Here is an 18,018-nt window from a genome sequence, read left to right on the forward strand (position 1 = left end):
TGATGAAACCCTTTAGCAACAAGCCTTGCCTTATATTGAACAGTGCTGCCATCTGCACTTTAAAAAATTAAACACACCATCAAAAAACAGTCGATAACATATCGAGAAATCATCAATAACATGGGACAAGAAAGTCTGAAAACACAACTATACACACCATCAAAAAACTATCGACAAAAAATCGAGAATGCAAAGATAACATGCCAAGAATGGCTTTTTTTTTTTTTTTTGTCAAAAGACATCTCAATCATGATTGGAAATGCAAAGTCATTTGCCATTTCGACAAACTGTCGGGAACCTATCAAAAATCCTTCGAGAAAGGTCTTCTCTGACCTTGGGACATTCAAGTCAAGAGCCTTTCAAGAACTTATCGACAACTGGTCGAGAAAGGTCTTCCCTGACCTTGAGACATTCGCATCGAAAACCCATCGAGAATGTATCGAGAAACTGTCGAGAAAAATACGAACACACAGAATACTCTAAAAAATGAGATCTCGCGATTTTAGCGAAAATTATATTAAAAACAAAAGAGTAAAATGAAAAGTTCATGTAATCAAATTAATTAATTGGTACAAATTAGTAAGAGGAGTCAAAATTGATATTGGGTGTTTTATTAATCATAGAAATTGTAATTTCCCTAAAATAAAATAGCCAGCTGTCTAATTCCCGCCTAAATAGTTGTTTGGAGTGTAATCCTCTGAGGTCCAGAAGACACTGGTCTGCCAGTGCCCATAAACGACTCTGTACTCTGTACCTTTCAACCTCGAAAAACAAAACGCATGCGCTACTGATTTTTGACATTTCTTCCTTTCTCGCTCCACACACAATTTGTACGAATCATCGTAAATGGAGGAAATCGATGAAACCGAAGCTGTTCCTCAGGTTCATCATCGACTCTTTTTGCCTCAATACTTCTTAGTTTTTCACCTTCTTGTTTGATTTCTGGGAAAACGAAATGAAAATACGGCAGTGTTGAAATTTAGGAAAGTATACATAATTGAGACAAACATGAGAAATTATATATACATATACATTTTTTTTTGTATTGAACTAAATCGGTAAGACTTACAATTTTCAATTTCATTAGTAATGGGAAACAAGACAGGTAAAGAATGTTACAGAGTGTATCCTTCTTTTGTTTTTTCCTTAGAAAATGCTAAAACTACGCTCCTAATCCTGTTTGATTATGGATTTTTGATTATCATCGGCAATGTAGAGACTGAATAAGAAAATTGTGCTTTTTTTTTTTTTCCTGAAACGTATCAATGTTCTTTGAATTGATTCATTAATGATTTTCTGGTTGTACTTCTTTCTATCTCGAATAAATTTTGTTTAACAAAGCTGTGACATTGTAGAAAGTTTCCTGGAAAGAAACTTAAATGTTATTCACAATATTTAGTTTATTAAGCTGCTGTATGGTAATATACTTTTTAGTGTTTTAAGTGAAAAGTTGCCTAGCTATAATAATTAGGAAGAGACAGAAGAATGATTTGAATTCTTGATCTTAATTGTAGGTGTACATGGCATGCATTCAACATGGCTATCGGTGAGATTCTTTTAACTATTGTCATTTACTGTTTGAAACATTTCAATTTGCGAGTTGGTACTTGGAATTACTTCCAGAATTTAAGAGTGTTATTGGTTTGTGGAAAAAAGGCCAATATTATCTTACAGCTCCAAACCATCCAATCACCCCACTTGATGATCAGAACCTTGTAGTATATAGTTTCAGTTGCATTTATGTTTTTTGTACCTTTTTTTTCGCAAAATGTTTTTTGTACTTGTTTATGGTTTGTGAACTTCCTTCCTTAATAAATGATCCCTTGCTTTTTGGTAAAACAAGGGACAGAAACACTGTAAGTTTTTGGATAACTTGGCAAATCGTTCTTTTCAGAGTTGGATTATCTTATTATGATTCGAGTATTCGGCAGCTTAATGTTCTGGAAGTCTGGGAAGATGGCAATAATGACTTTCCACTGATTGATTTGAGTAAGAGTTTCATGTTGTTTGTTGAGAGAAGTTAATACTTATTTTCAGTTTATATGGTGTAGCCTTTTCTTGATAATGTCAGTTTGGTTTTATTTCTTGTACATTTTTTCTGTTGTAACAGTAAAATATCAAGCTAAGCCTCTGATCATCTACTCAAGCAGTAAAAGTGAAGAATCCCTCTTGTCTGCTTTACAGCGAAGTGGTAAGTGCTGCATTATGCACCCTAATAATTTAAGGTGTTTGGTATTCTTACTGTGAAGTTTTGCAGATGGAATAAATGAGACTCCCATGGTGAAACTTGTGAAAAGTTCTACATTCAGTTATGAGCAAGCATGGCACAGGTATGTATTGATCTAACACATTGTGTTGGCTTACAGATGCCAAAAAATAATAAAAAAAAATTGATGGAAAAAAAAAGATGGACATTATTGTTGAAAAACGTTAGAATAATTCCAGTCACTAAGCTGTTGATACTTTTTAAAATATTTGGATTAACTACTTTCAAATGAAAAATTAAAAATAAAAATTCTCTTACTGCATCTCGTAATGCCCTTTCATGAAAAACGATAAATGGATATGATTCAATTGTGATCATACTCTTTCTCACATTCAGATTAATATACCTTCGTGTAACTGGAATGGATGATGGGCTAAACATCAAGGAGAGGATTTGTTATGTAAGTTGCTGCTTTTCTGTTTTTGGTCATCTGTTCCTTAAGTCGTGATCAGCTAACTGCTTATGGAGTTTTTAGATCACCTATTATTGCCTGCTACTTGATGACGCAGACTTGCTCCAATTGCTACTCTACTGAAATACAATTTGAAACACTTCTAGAAAACATAAGTCAGCTCTGCTCCATACCCATCTGCGGTGGTTCTCTATGAATAGAGAAGCGTTGTCTATTTACTTACACATACTTATGCCAACTTCTTTATTTTTTCTTCTTGGTGGCAGCAGCCCCAAAAGTCTGCTGCCTTAAAGCATCTCATTTTTACGAATGTAACACAATAATATGTTTTACTCGGGTTCCAATTTGTGGATTAGCTGTTTTTTCATCTATTGCAGTTGAGTTCTATGATGGATATGGGAAGTGATATTCAAGTTCGTGCAAGTGGGGGTCTTCTTGCCATATTAGAAAATGAAAGGATTGTAGATACTCTAGAGCAAAAGGAATGTGGGAATGCATCTATTACTATAGATTCTGTTGTCCAAATTTCATTGTATCCCTTTATGGTCTTTAATGCTTACTTTACTCTGTATTCTTTTCAAGATTTAATTAAGCAAATAGAATTTGGAATTTAAGTTACGCCTTTACATGATAAATAGAAACAACTTTCTCAAACTTGATGCTGCTGCTCACGAGGCATTGCAGATATTCCAAACAGACAAGCATCCAAGCCATATGGGCATTGGAAGAGCTAAAGAGGGGTAAATAATGACTAATCAGTCTTAAAAGGTTTTATTGCGAAAAATCTATGTGCTGATAGTTACTTAAAATGCAGGTTCTCTGTGTTTGGCATGATGAATAAGGTTTGTATTGTTACAAACTGCTGTTAAATTTATTTGGTTACCTTGTATATTGAACCAAGTTTCTTGTTTTTCATTTTTAGTGTGTAACACCAGCAGGGAGACGCCTCTTGAGGTAATGGTAAAAGAAGCGTAATATGTAATAAAGTAATTCCACTCTAATGGTCATTTTTCTAAACATTTTCTTTCTTTCATATAGAAACTGGTTTTTGAGGCCAATACTAGACTTCGACAATTTGAACAGCCGTCTCAATGGTGTATCCTTCCATTGTTTGACCAAATTAGAAACTACTTTTTGCTCAAATTCAGAACTAGGTTACAAAAGCATCATGACACTTGACTTGGTTAAAGTTTCATGTTACAAAGGTTTTCCTCCGCCACAAGCAAGGGTTCATAACAAACTTTGGAGGCGGTCAGTCATAGACATGACCGTTGTCTCTCTCTCTCTCTCTCTCTCTTAATAAAATAATGATATCTTAATATTGAAGAATCAATATCTAACTGTTTCTTTGTAACTTTTATAAACTGTAGTCTTAACATGTTAAGATATCATTCTTTTTGTCTTCTGAAGAGCTGATGCTTTCCTTACGCGAAACTCTAAAGTCCGTAAAGGACATTCCTCACATACTCAAGGTACCATTATTTCTTATGAATAGTGTTCCTTGTGGATTTTCTTTAATTGTTTTCTTATAAATCAAGCATTCATAACATATCCATTGGTATTAGGTCAGTGTTTGAGTCATTAGCATTCATATATAATGAAGTATATTGGCCAGTTAACATATGTTTCATTCTTTGGTAGCCTTTAATAGATCATTTAAATCCTTATTTTCTAATACAGTATCTTTTCCTTTGCTCACGTTTAGTGGACTCCTTGGATATATTGTGAAAATATATGCAATTACAACATTTGCATTATCAATAATTTATTTCCCTCATCATTATCCTTTTACTTGTATTGCCTTAATCTTTTTGTCTCATTAAGTCGGTATTTCTCTTTTTTTTTTTAATGATTGAAGAAATTCAACTCTCCAAGCTCCATATGTGCAATTGCTGATTGGACTGCTTTTTTGAAGGTAGGATAGGAACAGTTCAAATTTTTAAGCACTGCATGTGGCAATATCTTATCGTTCCCAGTGTTTAGTAAACTCTTTTATCGTTTGACACTATTTTATGTAGTACTCTGTAGAGTGTTTGCTCGCTGTTGCATGTGAACAAGATATTTGAAGTAGGCATTTCTGAGAGTCTTCAAGAGCATGCAAATTACTTGAGTTTGGATATTATTGGCAAGGTACTTATTATTTTATCTTTTTTATGATCTTACATTCTTTCTTCGATAAAATATACCACACACTCTAATGTGTTTGTGTTCTTGTTCTAAATATAATAAATTTATTTCCAGGCTAGTTCAAGCATTACAACGGAGCTTGCCTATGTCTATGAATTAGTTAGTCTATCTTACTCCTTAAATAACTTTAGATATTAGCTAGCAATTGCTTTGTTTACTCCATTGTTTTTCATGTCCTAAAGTTCTTTTTAATCGACCTCTTCATTCTCAAGATAATGTGGAAGCATTCGTCGTTATTTTTTATATACACTGTCACTATGTGAAAACCGTAAAAGTTGTGCCCATCCTATTGTTTATATTCTTAAATTTGATATGTACTTGTAGGTAATCGGTGTTCTTGATGTTACTAGAAGTAAACAGAAGGGTTACGAGACAATAGTGAAAGAAGGTTTCTGTGATGAGGTTAGCATTCAGTGAATTTCTTACCCTTGTTATCTCTAGGCATATGCAGTTCTGGGCTATATCTATATAATTCCTTGCACTCGGAATTAACATTCAAATGAAATTGATGGAGAATATAACTAATATAAGATCCAGACATTTAAGTTTAATGTCTTATATGTTTCATGGAATAGGGTGTTCATGTATCTGATTTATGCTATTCAAGTTATTTGTCTAATTTCTGTAAACTTGGCTATTTTAATATAGTTGGATGAGCTGAGACAAATATACGAAGAATTGCCAGAGTTTCTGGAAGAGGTAATTCTAATAGAAGTCATATAAGCAGGAAATACTGGATGGAGATTGAATTAATTATAACAGTACTTTGCAGGTGACATCGGTGGAACTTGCAAGATTCCCTCAGCTGTGTAAAAGCAACCTTGCTCCTCGTATTGTTTATATCAACCAGATAGGTTGGTCAACATTTCCAGCATTTGTATAGTAACCTGTGATAAGCAAAATAGAATCAGTTATTGTGCCATGCAACTGTGTAAAGTAATCTAAATCTAAATAGAATCAAGGTTTAGAGTGAGAGTTGGAAGTTAATGTTTATGCCAAACCTTTATCATTCAGTACATTTTAAGTTAGTCCTAAAATGGAAATTGTCTTGGGTTTGGTTTATAAGATAAAGAATTGAGCTAGTATGGTCAGTTGCTAGCTCTAAATTATTCACATTTGGTATCATGGCATACCATATCTGGGGCCAACCTGGGTTTATAATTACATCCCATCTTCAACGTAGTAACCTTTTCGGTTGGTTGCATGAAGCCCTCACCATACTGCGTTGAGATTAAAGTATAGTTTGTTGAGTCAACCAACTGATTGTGTTGACCTTAACATGCTCATTCAGAGTTTTGTATATTATATTTCACAGTTTCTTCTTTGAGTTGATTAATATATTTAACTAGTACTCATTTCTTCTCTTTTTTGGCATATTTGTAGGATACTTGCTGTGCATATTGGAAGAACAAATTGATGAAATTACTCTAGAGAAAATTCAAGATTTTGTGTTTGCTGTAAGTTGATTTATGCTTGCATACTTTAGATTCTTTGGCTATAGCAGATATAACTAACAATAGTTTGTAAACGTAGTTTTCTGATGTGGATGGGGAAACTAAAAGATTCTTTTATCGTACCCCAAAGACACAAGAATTGGATAACCTGCTTGGAGATATTTATCACAAAATACTAGGTATTGCCTGACTAATGTTTCTCGTTCATAATGTGTAGTCTTTTAAACAATTCAAAAAAAATCATTTGTTTCCTAAACTAATGAAAATCTGTTCCTTCTGTGGGATAGTAGAGTTATTTCAGTTTTCAGACATAAGAATATAGTAGAGTTTGCCATTCTATCTCAATGTACCATGTTTTACTATCTTCATTATGTTTTGTTTAATTTACAACTGCATTGATGAAGACATGGAAAGGGCAATTATTAGAGATTTGGTGTCACATATACTAATCTTCTCAACACATCTGCATAAGGCTGTGAATTTTACTGCTGAACTTGATTGGTGAGAATCACTTTAACCATCTTCACTCATTTCCAGTATGCTTCCACCTTAATCTTTCTCTATATTCAACTCTGTTCCAAGTATAAATTTTAAAAGAGCTCTTATCTTCTTGTGGATTTTAGCTTGTTATCACTGGCACTGGTTGCTCGTCAGAACAATTATGTAAGGCCTACTTTGACAGAAGAGAACTTACTTGATATACAAAATGGAAGGTAAAAGATGTGTAGTTTAGTTTCATCATAGTCATTATTGAATCCTCAAAAAGCTAGGTGTTATCCTAATTATCTACAACGACCAAGAGACATAATTCCATTTTCAGACATGTTTTGCAGGAAATGACAGTAGATACTTTTATTCCCAATGACACAAAGATTCAAAATGAAGGTAAGTCGTAAATGTTATTATATACCCAGCATAATGAATTTTCTTGACAACTTCTATGTTTTCCTTTCAGGGAGAATAAATATTATCACTGGTCCTAATTATTCAGGGAAAAGCATCTACATAAAACAGGCAAGATATTTATATAATTTTTTATTTGAATAGAAACAAAAAATGGATGCATGGAATTCTAATGTAGCACTTTGTAACACCTTTATATTCTAGGTAGCTTTAATTGTTTTCCTTTCGCACATTGGAAGCTATGTACCGGCAGAGGCTGCTACCGTGGGGTTAACTGATAGGTTTGACCTTTTACAGACATGGGAATTTCATAGCATATTATTTATCGAAATAAAACTGGCAATACATCCTGGAATAATTATTTTTACATGAAATTCAGTAGACAATGTAGTTTTTCTAATGTTATGACAGAATATTTTGTGCCATGGGAAGCAAACTTATGACTGCAGAGCAGTCAACGTTTATGATTGATTTGCATCAAGTAGGAACAATGCTAAGGTATACTCATAAGAGACTGTTTATCTTCTCACTACTATTTCAAAGATGTGTTTTATCAAAGGTTTATTTTGTAGCTATAAGATAGTTTGCCACTTCTCAAATCAAACCCTAGGTATAGAAATTCTCAAGGACTGCATGTATAAGTAAAGTGTTAAGAATTTAGTTGTTTTAGGAATAATGAAATAAATCGTATTTTCTTCAAGAATTCTACTACATAATTCGGTAAGTTTAACAGGCAGGCAAACTCGCGATCATTGTGTTTATTGGATGAATTTGGAAAAGGTACTCTTACAGAAGGTTAGTATCTCCAAAAAGGTTAACTTCCATTTACCAGCTACATATTTTTTAGTGGCAGGATTAAGGTTTATATGTATCTCTTATGCCTCTTGATATTGTTTCAGATGGCATTGGTTTGCTTGGCGGAACTATAAGTCACTTTGTCTCATTCGACGAACCCCCAAAGGTTTCTTTTGGTTGTTGCCATTTCATGCAGATTGCATATAGTTTTGTTTGAAATTTCTCATCACAAACAACATGCATGCATCATACCATTGAATGCATGTTAATCCCTTTTGTTTCATCTTTTAATTATCCCTTAGTAATTGACAAGTATAATACTTATCCCTTCCTCAAAAGGAGTTGATCTTTGTCCAATCATGGCAGCTTCAAATAAATAAAAGAAAAAGAAAAGTAAACACAGAAACTGACAGTATACAAGGATCACTTTGTGGATACAGATGAAGAAAAGTTATCACTAAAAAATATTTCCAATGTTGAATCACTGATTAATTTGCAGGTTCTGGTGTGCACTCATTTGACTGAGTTATTTGATGAGAATTGCTTATCAAAAGTATGCATCCTTGTCAGATTACCACATTAGGCACATGGTATTTGTACATAATCAAAAATGAAATTTTCTTCTTTTTCTTATTGCAGTCTGAGAAAATCAAATTTTACACCATGAGTGTGCTTAGATCTGACAATAACTCAACAGATACTGATGATATTGTATTTCTATATCGGTATGTATCCTCTCTCTTACATTTGCATTATCGTGGATGAAACTTAATATTTTGGTATTTAAATACCTCATTTCATCCATCTATGCTAGTGGCTTGGCCTACTGGTCTGAGGTTAGTGTATGTGTGTAGCATGGAATAATTTGCTGATATGTAGTTTGTGACTTCTGTTGACTGCACGGACATTTTGCCATTTATGGCTTCGTTTTCATTGCTAGTGAATTGTTATGTTTCTGTGTCAAACCAGTCGAGATTGGCCTTGCTAGTCAACCATACGGCCAACATTGCCGGTTTAATCCACTTCTTTTGATGTAAATGTAAATTTAGATTTGAAGTTTTGCCTCTCATTGTTTCTGTTATTGTTTTTTTGGGTGCAGGCTAGTTCCTGGTTATGCGCTTCTTAGCTATGGTAAGTCAAAACTTTTGTATTTATGTTAGAGTAGAGATACCTTTAGTACTGCTCACTGGAAACCTTCATTGGAAGTCATGAGGATGTTTTACGTTTTGCAGGCCTGCACTGTGCTCAACTTGCTGGTAAACTGAATCACCATTGGAGCATAAACTATAAATTATTGATTCCATTGATTCTTCTGGTTGCTTTTCCTTTTCTATCGAGTCCCAATTCTTTTGAGATCCATTGGAAAGTTGTCAATGTGGAACTAACTAGAAGCATGATTTGGTAAATCTGATCCGTGATTTGCTATGTATTTTCACCATACCTTACATTTTGTATTGAACACAATCAAGAGTAAGTACCAGAAACTTGATTAAATCGATTAGTTTTAACACAATATTCAGTAACACATTTTGCAGGCCTGTTTAATGTGTAGACAATTCTACTTTCAACTAGGTACTCTACTGGCTTCAAATTTTAGTGGAGACTGAGCTCATTTCTTGTGTAGGCGTCCCAGAGGAAGTTATTAAGAGGGCAGCATCTTTGTTGGAATCTATTGGAGAAAATAAGCATGTTGAGCGATTGTGTAATGAGAGTATATCAGCCCAAGATCAAATATACATGGTAGTAGTTCAAAAACAAGACTTTAAATACGATACTTGGATTAATATTACAGTAAGGTTCTTGCATATTTTTATCTTTCCTTTCTATATAAATTTCAGAAAGCAGTGGACAAGATGTTGTCCTTTGATGTTTTCAATGGAGATCTAAGCCTTTTTTTCCAGAATATTTTTTCATCTTAGTCCTAAAGGCGTTGAAGGTGAGCTCAGCTCTTAATGCATGTATTTCTTTCTATAAAACAGACTTTATATTCTTTAGACACTTTTTCTTCTCGTTCAAGACATCTTTTTGGCAAGGAATCTGTGATTCGGTTTGCAAAAGAGCCGTACGTAATTTTGAACATCCCAAGCGGAGATGAACACACGGGCAGGTTTTACTTTTGTCTTTTTCTGTTATTGTGGGTGACATTATACAAAGCTTGAATAATTAAGTTTTTGATGCCTCACACTAGAATCTTGTACGAAAGTTCTTGAATCTTAATGCTTCAACACTTGCAATGAAAATCCTTTTATTTTGGGAAAAATCATGTTGATCCATAATTTCATTTTGACGTTAAATTTGGCTACAACTACTGTTTATCTTTTTTCAACTAGCTACAAAAAAGTTGTACGCACTTAAACTTAGGGGTCTTTCACTATAAAAGTCAACTGAGGTAACATTATATTATGGTGCTTTCTTGTATTGGTCTCTGGTGTTACGAGTCTAAAGAGCAACTAACTGCTTGACGCTCAATGGAAATATATATTTTGGTGGACCATCAAAGATATAATCAGATAAGATGCTATGTGTCGCTTCTGTTGGATGGTATAGATCCCAAAACACATGGCCTCGTCTGTTGGAGCAATATTTTGCTATTGGCAGGCAAGGTGATTCGGACCTAAATTTCCCAAGACCACAGCAAGCAGATTTCACTTCTGTAAATCCTGAAATAAGATGAAATTTTTTTATGTCTCAGTTACACATCACATTAAAGTTGCACAAGACCAAAGTTTGAGAAGGAAAAAAAAAAAAGATGTAATAAAGTACCATATGATGCTGGTTGCTGGACAAGGTTGTTTAAAACATCATAAGTCTCAAAGTAGGAGTAGCTGATGTTGTTCAACACTGATTTCAGTTCCCCCAACGTTGACTTTAGACCATCATTATATTTGATAGCCCAATCATTCATTTCTTGGAAGCAGTCTCCTGACGAGCTTTTTCTCCTTTGTGCTGGGCAGCATCCAATTGGCCCTACCCCAGTCACTACAAATTTCCGAGCACCATAACTGTGTAATTTCTGATAAAAGAGAGAAAACAACAAGATTATATTATATATAAAAGAGAAGAACAATTCTTTTGAGTATTATGATGACACTAGTAGGTGGACATATTATACCTTGAGTTGTTCTTTAAGTGTAACAATCATTTCTTCTACATACTCTTGTGGGGTGGTTCGATTACGAAGCTTGGAGGAGCCAAAGTATCCAAAGAGGTCGTTGCTTCCAATGACAATTGTGAATAGAGATTTTGAGAGATGTTGCTCTGCGCTTGTGGATCCTAGCTGCTGCACTAGCTTGTCGTGTACTATCGAATAGTACTCCACTTGCTTCGTAAGAGGTAATGACTGTCTCTGAAATAAAACGTTCAATACAAATTATTTTTAAAGATATTTCATCTGCGGGGATAGCTCAGTTGGGAGAGCGTCAGACTGAAGATCTGAAGGTCGCGTGTTCGATCCACGCTCACCGCATTTTTAACTTTTATATATTTTTTCTCAATTATATATATATATATATATATAATGACATATAAAAAGAGAGAGAGAGAGAGAGAGAGGATTGTGATTGTTGACTTACATAAACTTCGTCTGTACCATTAAAAATTCCTGCTCCCCCTGAGGCAAAGCTAGTTCCGTTCATCAACAAAACAGTGTTCTCTTTGGATTTGAGGAGAGATAGATATGGTGGCGAACTTGGCAATCCCACTTTCTCAGCTGTTCAACAATAATTGAATTAATATCTTTCTATTTCTTTTTTTTAGTGAATAATATCTTTCCATTTCTTATAAATATATATAATATATTTTTTTTAACAAATATATAATATAATTAAGTTCACACAAAATGGAAATGATGGCATGCATTATTGTATTCCATACACGTGGTCTCAACTCTCAACTCTTGGGTGACAAACCTCTAATTTATCCCATATAGAATAAACTTAATATAACATTTTAACTTTAATTAAAGGTGCTCTAATCATGGAATTAAAGAAAGAAAAAGCAAATACAAAAAGAGTGCCTTTTTCACTGAATGAGAGGCTCACCGCTCATGTGCACATACAAATACAACTTGATCTAAAAGACAACGAAAATAGGTACCATGCCTTTTCATCCTTTTGGGGATCATGTGATCCCCAATTGACACAAAGCCCACACCTCATTTTCTCTTAAAGTGTCACTTCAAATCTAGTCTTCCACGGTTAGTTTTTTGCTAGTGTATATATATATATATATATGTGTATTAATCAATGTAAATATAAAGATCGATGTAGAGGCATTGAAACATATTAACATATTTATTGAGATATCAGAATTCAAATAGTGAAAAACTACAAGATCGTGTTATAAGCAAATAAATAAAAATAAAAATGCAACATCAAAGGTGTGTGGTCATATCCTTACAAAGAAAGGGAAAAATGCACTTTACTAAGATGAGATCGAATTTCATCATCATTATTATATTATTAGAGATCGAATTTCATTGAAGATGCAAACGAATAATTAATTTAAAAAAAGAAAATGAATAATTCATTAATTTCTTAATGATATACACTAATCAATAATAAATAATTTAGTCATAAGTATAACGACTTTTATTCATTTAACGAGTAGTTTTCTATAATTAATGTTTTGAAAAAACGTTAGTAGTCTGCTGAGTTTCAACGTATTTGTATAATTAATGCAGTTTTTTCAAAATAATAATAATGGATAATGAATTACTAACGTCATATATACACAATAAACTCATGATATAAAGAGACAAGTTAATGATCATTATTTCAGTCATATAGAAGTAATATACAGTAGAATACATTTGTGATCAAGTAAATTATATTCTAATTGATAGGTTATAACTAAATAGAGTTACACTAGAGAAAAAAATTAAAAAACCAAAAAATATCAATGTATCAATAATAACAATAAATAATCATTAATACTATATCATAATAGAAATATTTTAGAGTAAATATAATTTCATACATGTATTATAATTTAAAATAAAATTACACTTTAACTCAAAAAAAAAATAAAATTATTAATTTTACATAAATAAATTTACAAAATACATGTATATATTTTATTAAGATATAATTATTCTTATATAGAGGTATACTTTGTTAATACGAGACTTAGAAAATGTATAACTAATTACAATTTAGAAGTTACTCTATTCTTAAATAGAGGTTCTACTATGCATTATATTATAAAATCTCTTTCTCTCTAAATATATATTATAAAAATGAGTATATTATAAAATAACATAGTATAGAACATTTATAGATATATACCTAGAAAATCTGCTGTATTCCGGCCATTACAGAATCTTCCTGTAGCTGTTTTGCCAGGAAAATCAACGCCGTTATGAGGAAAGTTAGCCTTAGCAAGAGACAAGAGTAAGTGATTATTGTTACCAACATCCACTAAGGAGTCACCAAACACATACATGGCTGGAGTAGCCTTATTATTCTGAGCTTCTGAAAAGGAATATTGGAAGAGATTAAAGATGATGTAGAAGAAGAATAATAAAGAACCCATTGAGAAAATGTTGCTATTATTTTTACTAGCCATGACCATGAACTATATTTTTATTTGGAGGAGGAGTTCTATCTCTCAACTCCACCCACAACACTCACGGTTAATATATCTAAACTAATAAATGTGTATTTGTAGGGGGCAGTGAAAGGTTTGGGGTGGTTTGGTTTGTTTATATAATGAGTTGATTAACATTATTAATTTTCTTTTTTAGAAAGACATCAAAAATTGTAATGGATAGCTTATTGGTGAAAATAAAATTTTCCATTTTAATACCGTGTGGCGTGGGTCCACTAATATTCCCATTACAACATGAATATATTATTGTGTTTTATTTGATACACTATAAATCTAGGCGCGCGAATATAGAGTAAATATAAATTTTAATTTTGTGTTTTAAAAATAATTGTTTGTTTTATTTAATTAAATTATAATTTAGATATAGAGTTTATTAGGTTTAGAAGGCCCACTTATTTCTGGCCCATGTATTTCGGCCCACTTGCCTTTCTGGGCTGTCTTCATTTGCCTATATATATTCTCAATGTAGAAACCTAATTACATTTTCCACATATTGGCATTTCTGTCGTGCCCTAGCAGAGAAACAATAAAGAGTTTCTTCATTTTATCATGGTATCAGTTGCATAAAACCCCATCCATCTTTCTTCTTCATCTTCTTCCATGGCTCCAAGGACTAGGAACACCATGGCCGCCGCTTCTGTCTCCGAACCTACCACCCATCTCCAGTCACGAACTCTCCTCCGCCGAAACCATCATCGCCGACGTCGAAGCTCCGCCCTCCCTACCGCCGACTGCTCCTCTCTCGTCGGACACGATCGGAGCTCCTCTTCCTCTGTCCGATCCTCCCACTTCTGGTGTTTTCGGCTCCGGTCACGTTGCCGATCTCCCCATTAGTGGAATGATCAGACCACCCTCCACAGCTCCCATCAGTTCCAGCATGGCGTCGGCGCCATCCTTCTCGGCTTCCCTACCTTATAATCTGCTTCTGCCATTCTCCACCACCACCACGACCCCGACGGTGCAACAGACAACTCCTTTTTCTAGCACCGCCACTATCTCGGCCCGCACCATCGGCCAATCGATCCCCGCCACCTTCGGCCAATCGAACCCTTCTTTTCTTGGTGGTAACATTCCTAACCTTGGACATCAAGGCCATGTGCCTTTTAATGATAACTCTTTGTTTACTGCTAATCACGGCTTTTCTCGTGCCGTTCTTTATCGACCTTCCCATGATGAGCGTACTCCGCTTCATCTAGGAACTGGATATCACCCAAACAATCTCATTGCTTCATTTCTCTTGACTGGTCAAGAAAATTTCCAGTCATGGAAGCGTACAACCTCTATAAATATTGCTGCCTAAAACAAAACCCTCTTCATTGAAGGCACCATACCCCGTCCTCCTCCAAATGATCCTTCTCCCTCTGCGTGGGACATTTGCAACAATATGGTCATGTCATGGATTCTTCAGTCTGTATCTCGTGAGATCGCTGCTAGTATCATGTTCAAAACCACCGCTCGTGAGATGTGGACTAACCTTCACGACTGTTTTAACCAAAGCAATGGTCCCCGCATCTTACAACTAAAAACCTCCGTTGGTAATGTCAAACAGGGTGATAATGTTGGAAATTATTTTACCAGGATCTTAGATCTACTCACAAGTATGTTGATTAACACCCTAAACATGAACTTTCTAAAACGATGAAATAAACACATATAAAGTTTAGTAAACCTTACATTGGGTGTAGCGGAATAATATGACTCCTTCCGTTCAGATATCTAGCCATTGATTCCTTTCTGTAGCAGAGCATTATCAATATCTGAACCTGGATCTCTTTCTCTGATTATTTAGTGCTGAAACTCCTTCTTGCTGAAAGTCTTTCTTCATGATCTTCCTCACTATGGTTGAGGTATCACTTGCTGTGTGTGGGCACTACTCATACACTAAGAATTTCGAAATTCAAGAGGAAAAAAAAAAAGAGAGGGAGTGGTCGGCCAGATAGGGAGAGAGAAGGCTCAGGTTTTTCTCTGAAGGAAAAATAGAAAATTTAAGTGTAAATTTCCTGAAGCCTTCACTATCTATTTATAGCATTCCACTAGGGTTAGGTTTGAATTATTTGGCATTAAAATAATGAAAATATCAGTTTAAATTCCCTACAAAAGTGGCCGGCCCTATACATGTGGATTTGGGCCTCACTTTTTGCAATTTTGCAGTTTTATCTTTTCTACATCTGATTTTTTCAAAAATGCCAATTTTTTAATTCAACCATTTAAATGCCAATTTTAACTATTTAATAACTATAAATAATTATTAAATAATATTGTCATTTATCATATTTATTAATTGAACCATACAAAGTATCATAATTAACAAATATGCCCCTATTAACTCTTTCTTTACAATTTCGCTCTTACTTAGTTAAAATTTCACAAATAGACATATTCTAATTTGTGAATTATAATTGATTAATCAAAACCAATTACACGAGTCTTATAAACAATATTATCTCAACTAGTGCGGGGACCATGAGTCTATATAACCGAGCTTCCAATAAGTAGATCAAGAATTTAACACTAAAATTCACTAACTTATTAATTCTTCGTTGAATCCACGCATAGAACTTAGAATTGCACTTTCAGTATATAGAATGCTCTATATGTTCCACCATATAGACGCATCATTAGTTATCCATTGTTATAATCCTAATTTGATCAATGATCCTCTATATGAATGATCTACACTGTAAAAGGATTAGATTACCGTAACACCCTACTATGTATTTTATCCTTAAAACACTTGACCCCGTATAAATGATATTTCAGCTTATGTGAAATGAGTACTCCACCATTTATGTTCGTTTTGTCAAGCTCGAAGGAGATCATCCTTTGCTTACTATTCGCCAGATATAAGCTATAGATTCCATGTTTATGCTAGCGCTCTCACTCAATTGCACTACCGTGTTCCCAAAATGTACGTATCACCCTGACCTAAAAGTAGGCTTAACTAACAAATCAAAGAACACGAATAGCCTTTCAAGATTGAGCATAATCATAACAGGATTAAGAACATTTGATCTAGGACCAACTTGGCGATATTGACTTGAATAGATTTTACGGTAAGTTTAATAAATCTAAGTCAAAGTTCAATATCGGTCCCTTCCGATGCATACTCCATGCATCCAACCTGAGCTTTACTTTAACCAATGTTCTGGAAAGAACATAGCATTTCTCCAAATGCAAGTAAACTCTTGTTGTAGATTATCATATCAGTAAAACCCTGTGTCTGATAAATCTAGGAAACTTTATTCACATAGTCATGTTTACTTTCCAATGTGATGACAGCACAATAAACATGATCAAGTATGTGAAAAGGGTTTCAGACGAATTCATACATTATGTACATATAATCATGAAATAAATCATGTGAACCATGCAACATTAAATGTTATTTCTGATCTATATTAATAAGTAAATCTGATTATATTGAAATGAGTTTTATTTAGGACATAAAACCCAACAAACTCCCACTTGCACTAATATAAAACAAAATGTGCATTTCAAATAATCTCAACACCTTGATAAACAAATCAAGTGTAGTAGTAGTAAACTTCTCGTAATAGGATCTGAAAGGTTGAATTTAACACAACCTTTTCTCCACCATTACTCTTCCTTAATCACAAAATCATTGATAATGTGAAATTCCTCTCTATATGTCTACTCTCTTGGGATACTGGATTCTGTACCTTTGGCAACTACTTTTTGGTTAATCAGGAAATTAACACTAGTAGTTAAGGCAATTTGGAATGGTGCCAATAATGTATAGAACTTTCCTTAGACTGAATAAGTACCTTTCCTGCAACTTTAACATTCAGTCCCTTTCTGGTAGACCTAGAGACTTCAGATAGGTTTTTACACTTCTCCAAAATCACTATTCCACCCCCAGAGTAATCACCATCTTATCAGAAAGATTTTCTAGCACAAAGGCAAATTTCAAAATCTGATATGGTGTAGTCTAAGAGTTTTAAACACACCCTTATAGACTAACATATACTTCCTCTTCTTAATCTTAAGATTTACTTGATTGTCTTCCAATGTTCTTCTCCTGGATTAATCTGATACCTACTCATTACTCCCACTCAACAGCAGGTGTCTGGTCTAAGGCATACTAAAGCATATCTGAGACCTCTCACTATTGATATAAGAAATTCTTTCATGGCTTTATCTTTTCTGGAATAGTTGAGACTTTTCCTTAGATAAATAAAATCTATGCCTAAGAAGTTGTGAAGCTTCTATAGATTGCCATTAGAAAGAAAATACTTCAGCATCTTACTAAAGTAAGTTGCTTGCATTAGAGTAAGTAATTACCAGGTATACCACAAGCCATAGGTTTAGATAAACTCAAACCTATAATACTAGGAACAAGAAGTTTTGTTAAGTCCATTGAATAGACTTATTCA

General features: G+C 33.9%; 2 protein-coding genes and 1 non-coding gene across 6 annotated transcripts; 2 read left to right on the forward strand and 1 right to left on the reverse strand.

The window, feature by feature from the left end:
* The first annotated feature begins 610 nt into the window (after positions 1-610).
* On the forward strand, positions 611-10,277 carry LOC115695791 (DNA mismatch repair protein MSH5). Of its 4 annotated transcripts, XM_061117300.1 has the most exons (35): positions 614-882; positions 1,515-1,546; positions 1,895-1,989; positions 2,111-2,191; positions 2,258-2,330; positions 2,603-2,666; positions 3,056-3,210; positions 3,317-3,418; positions 3,493-3,520; positions 3,601-3,632; positions 3,717-3,774; positions 4,064-4,150; positions 4,537-4,593; positions 4,707-4,808; positions 4,920-4,964; positions 5,190-5,267; positions 5,514-5,564; positions 5,638-5,719; positions 6,249-6,322; positions 6,399-6,498; positions 6,724-6,820; positions 6,943-7,032; positions 7,140-7,204; positions 7,275-7,333; positions 7,427-7,503; positions 7,634-7,720; positions 7,956-8,017; positions 8,122-8,183; positions 8,517-8,570; positions 8,657-8,742; positions 9,117-9,148; positions 9,250-9,273; positions 9,642-9,757; positions 9,856-9,953; positions 10,035-10,277. In XM_061117300.1, exons 1-34 carry the CDS (start codon positions 847-849, stop codon positions 9,934-9,936), a joined length of 2,424 nt encoding a protein of 807 aa, XP_060973283.1. In that variant the 5' UTR covers positions 614-846; the 3' UTR covers positions 9,937-9,953; positions 10,035-10,277. The 4 variants fall into 4 exon arrangements, 2 of the variants coding, with proteins under 2 accessions (XP_060973283.1, XP_030478733.1); XR_009688425.1 differs by lacking the exon at positions 10,035-10,277 and having other exon boundaries at positions 611-882; positions 9,590-9,757; positions 9,856-9,974; XR_004007555.2 differs by lacking the exon at positions 10,035-10,277 and having other exon boundaries at positions 613-882; positions 9,250-9,487; positions 9,590-9,757; positions 9,856-9,974.
* LOC115695792 (GDSL esterase/lipase At5g55050) lies at positions 10,246-13,703 on the reverse strand. Its single transcript, XM_030622877.2, has 5 exons — positions 13,303-13,703; positions 11,590-11,726; positions 11,130-11,363; positions 10,781-11,030; positions 10,246-10,677 (listed from the first exon to the last, which is right to left on the reverse strand). The coding sequence occupies exons 1-5, from the start codon at positions 13,586-13,588 to the stop codon at positions 10,457-10,459; spliced, it is 1,128 nt and encodes a 375-aa protein (XP_030478737.1). The 5' UTR covers positions 13,589-13,703; the 3' UTR covers positions 10,246-10,456.
* Positions 11,411-11,483, forward strand: TRNAF-GAA (transfer RNA phenylalanine (anticodon GAA)). Its single transcript has one exon. It is a non-coding gene; the product is annotated as a tRNA-Phe (tRNA).
* Positions 13,704-18,018: the final 4,315 nt, after the last annotated feature.

This window comes from Cannabis sativa, chromosome 6, assembly GCF_029168945.1.
Source record: "Cannabis sativa cultivar Pink pepper isolate KNU-18-1 chromosome 6, ASM2916894v1, whole genome shotgun sequence".
Classification (NCBI taxonomy): domain Eukaryota; kingdom Viridiplantae; phylum Streptophyta; class Magnoliopsida; order Rosales; family Cannabaceae; genus Cannabis; species Cannabis sativa.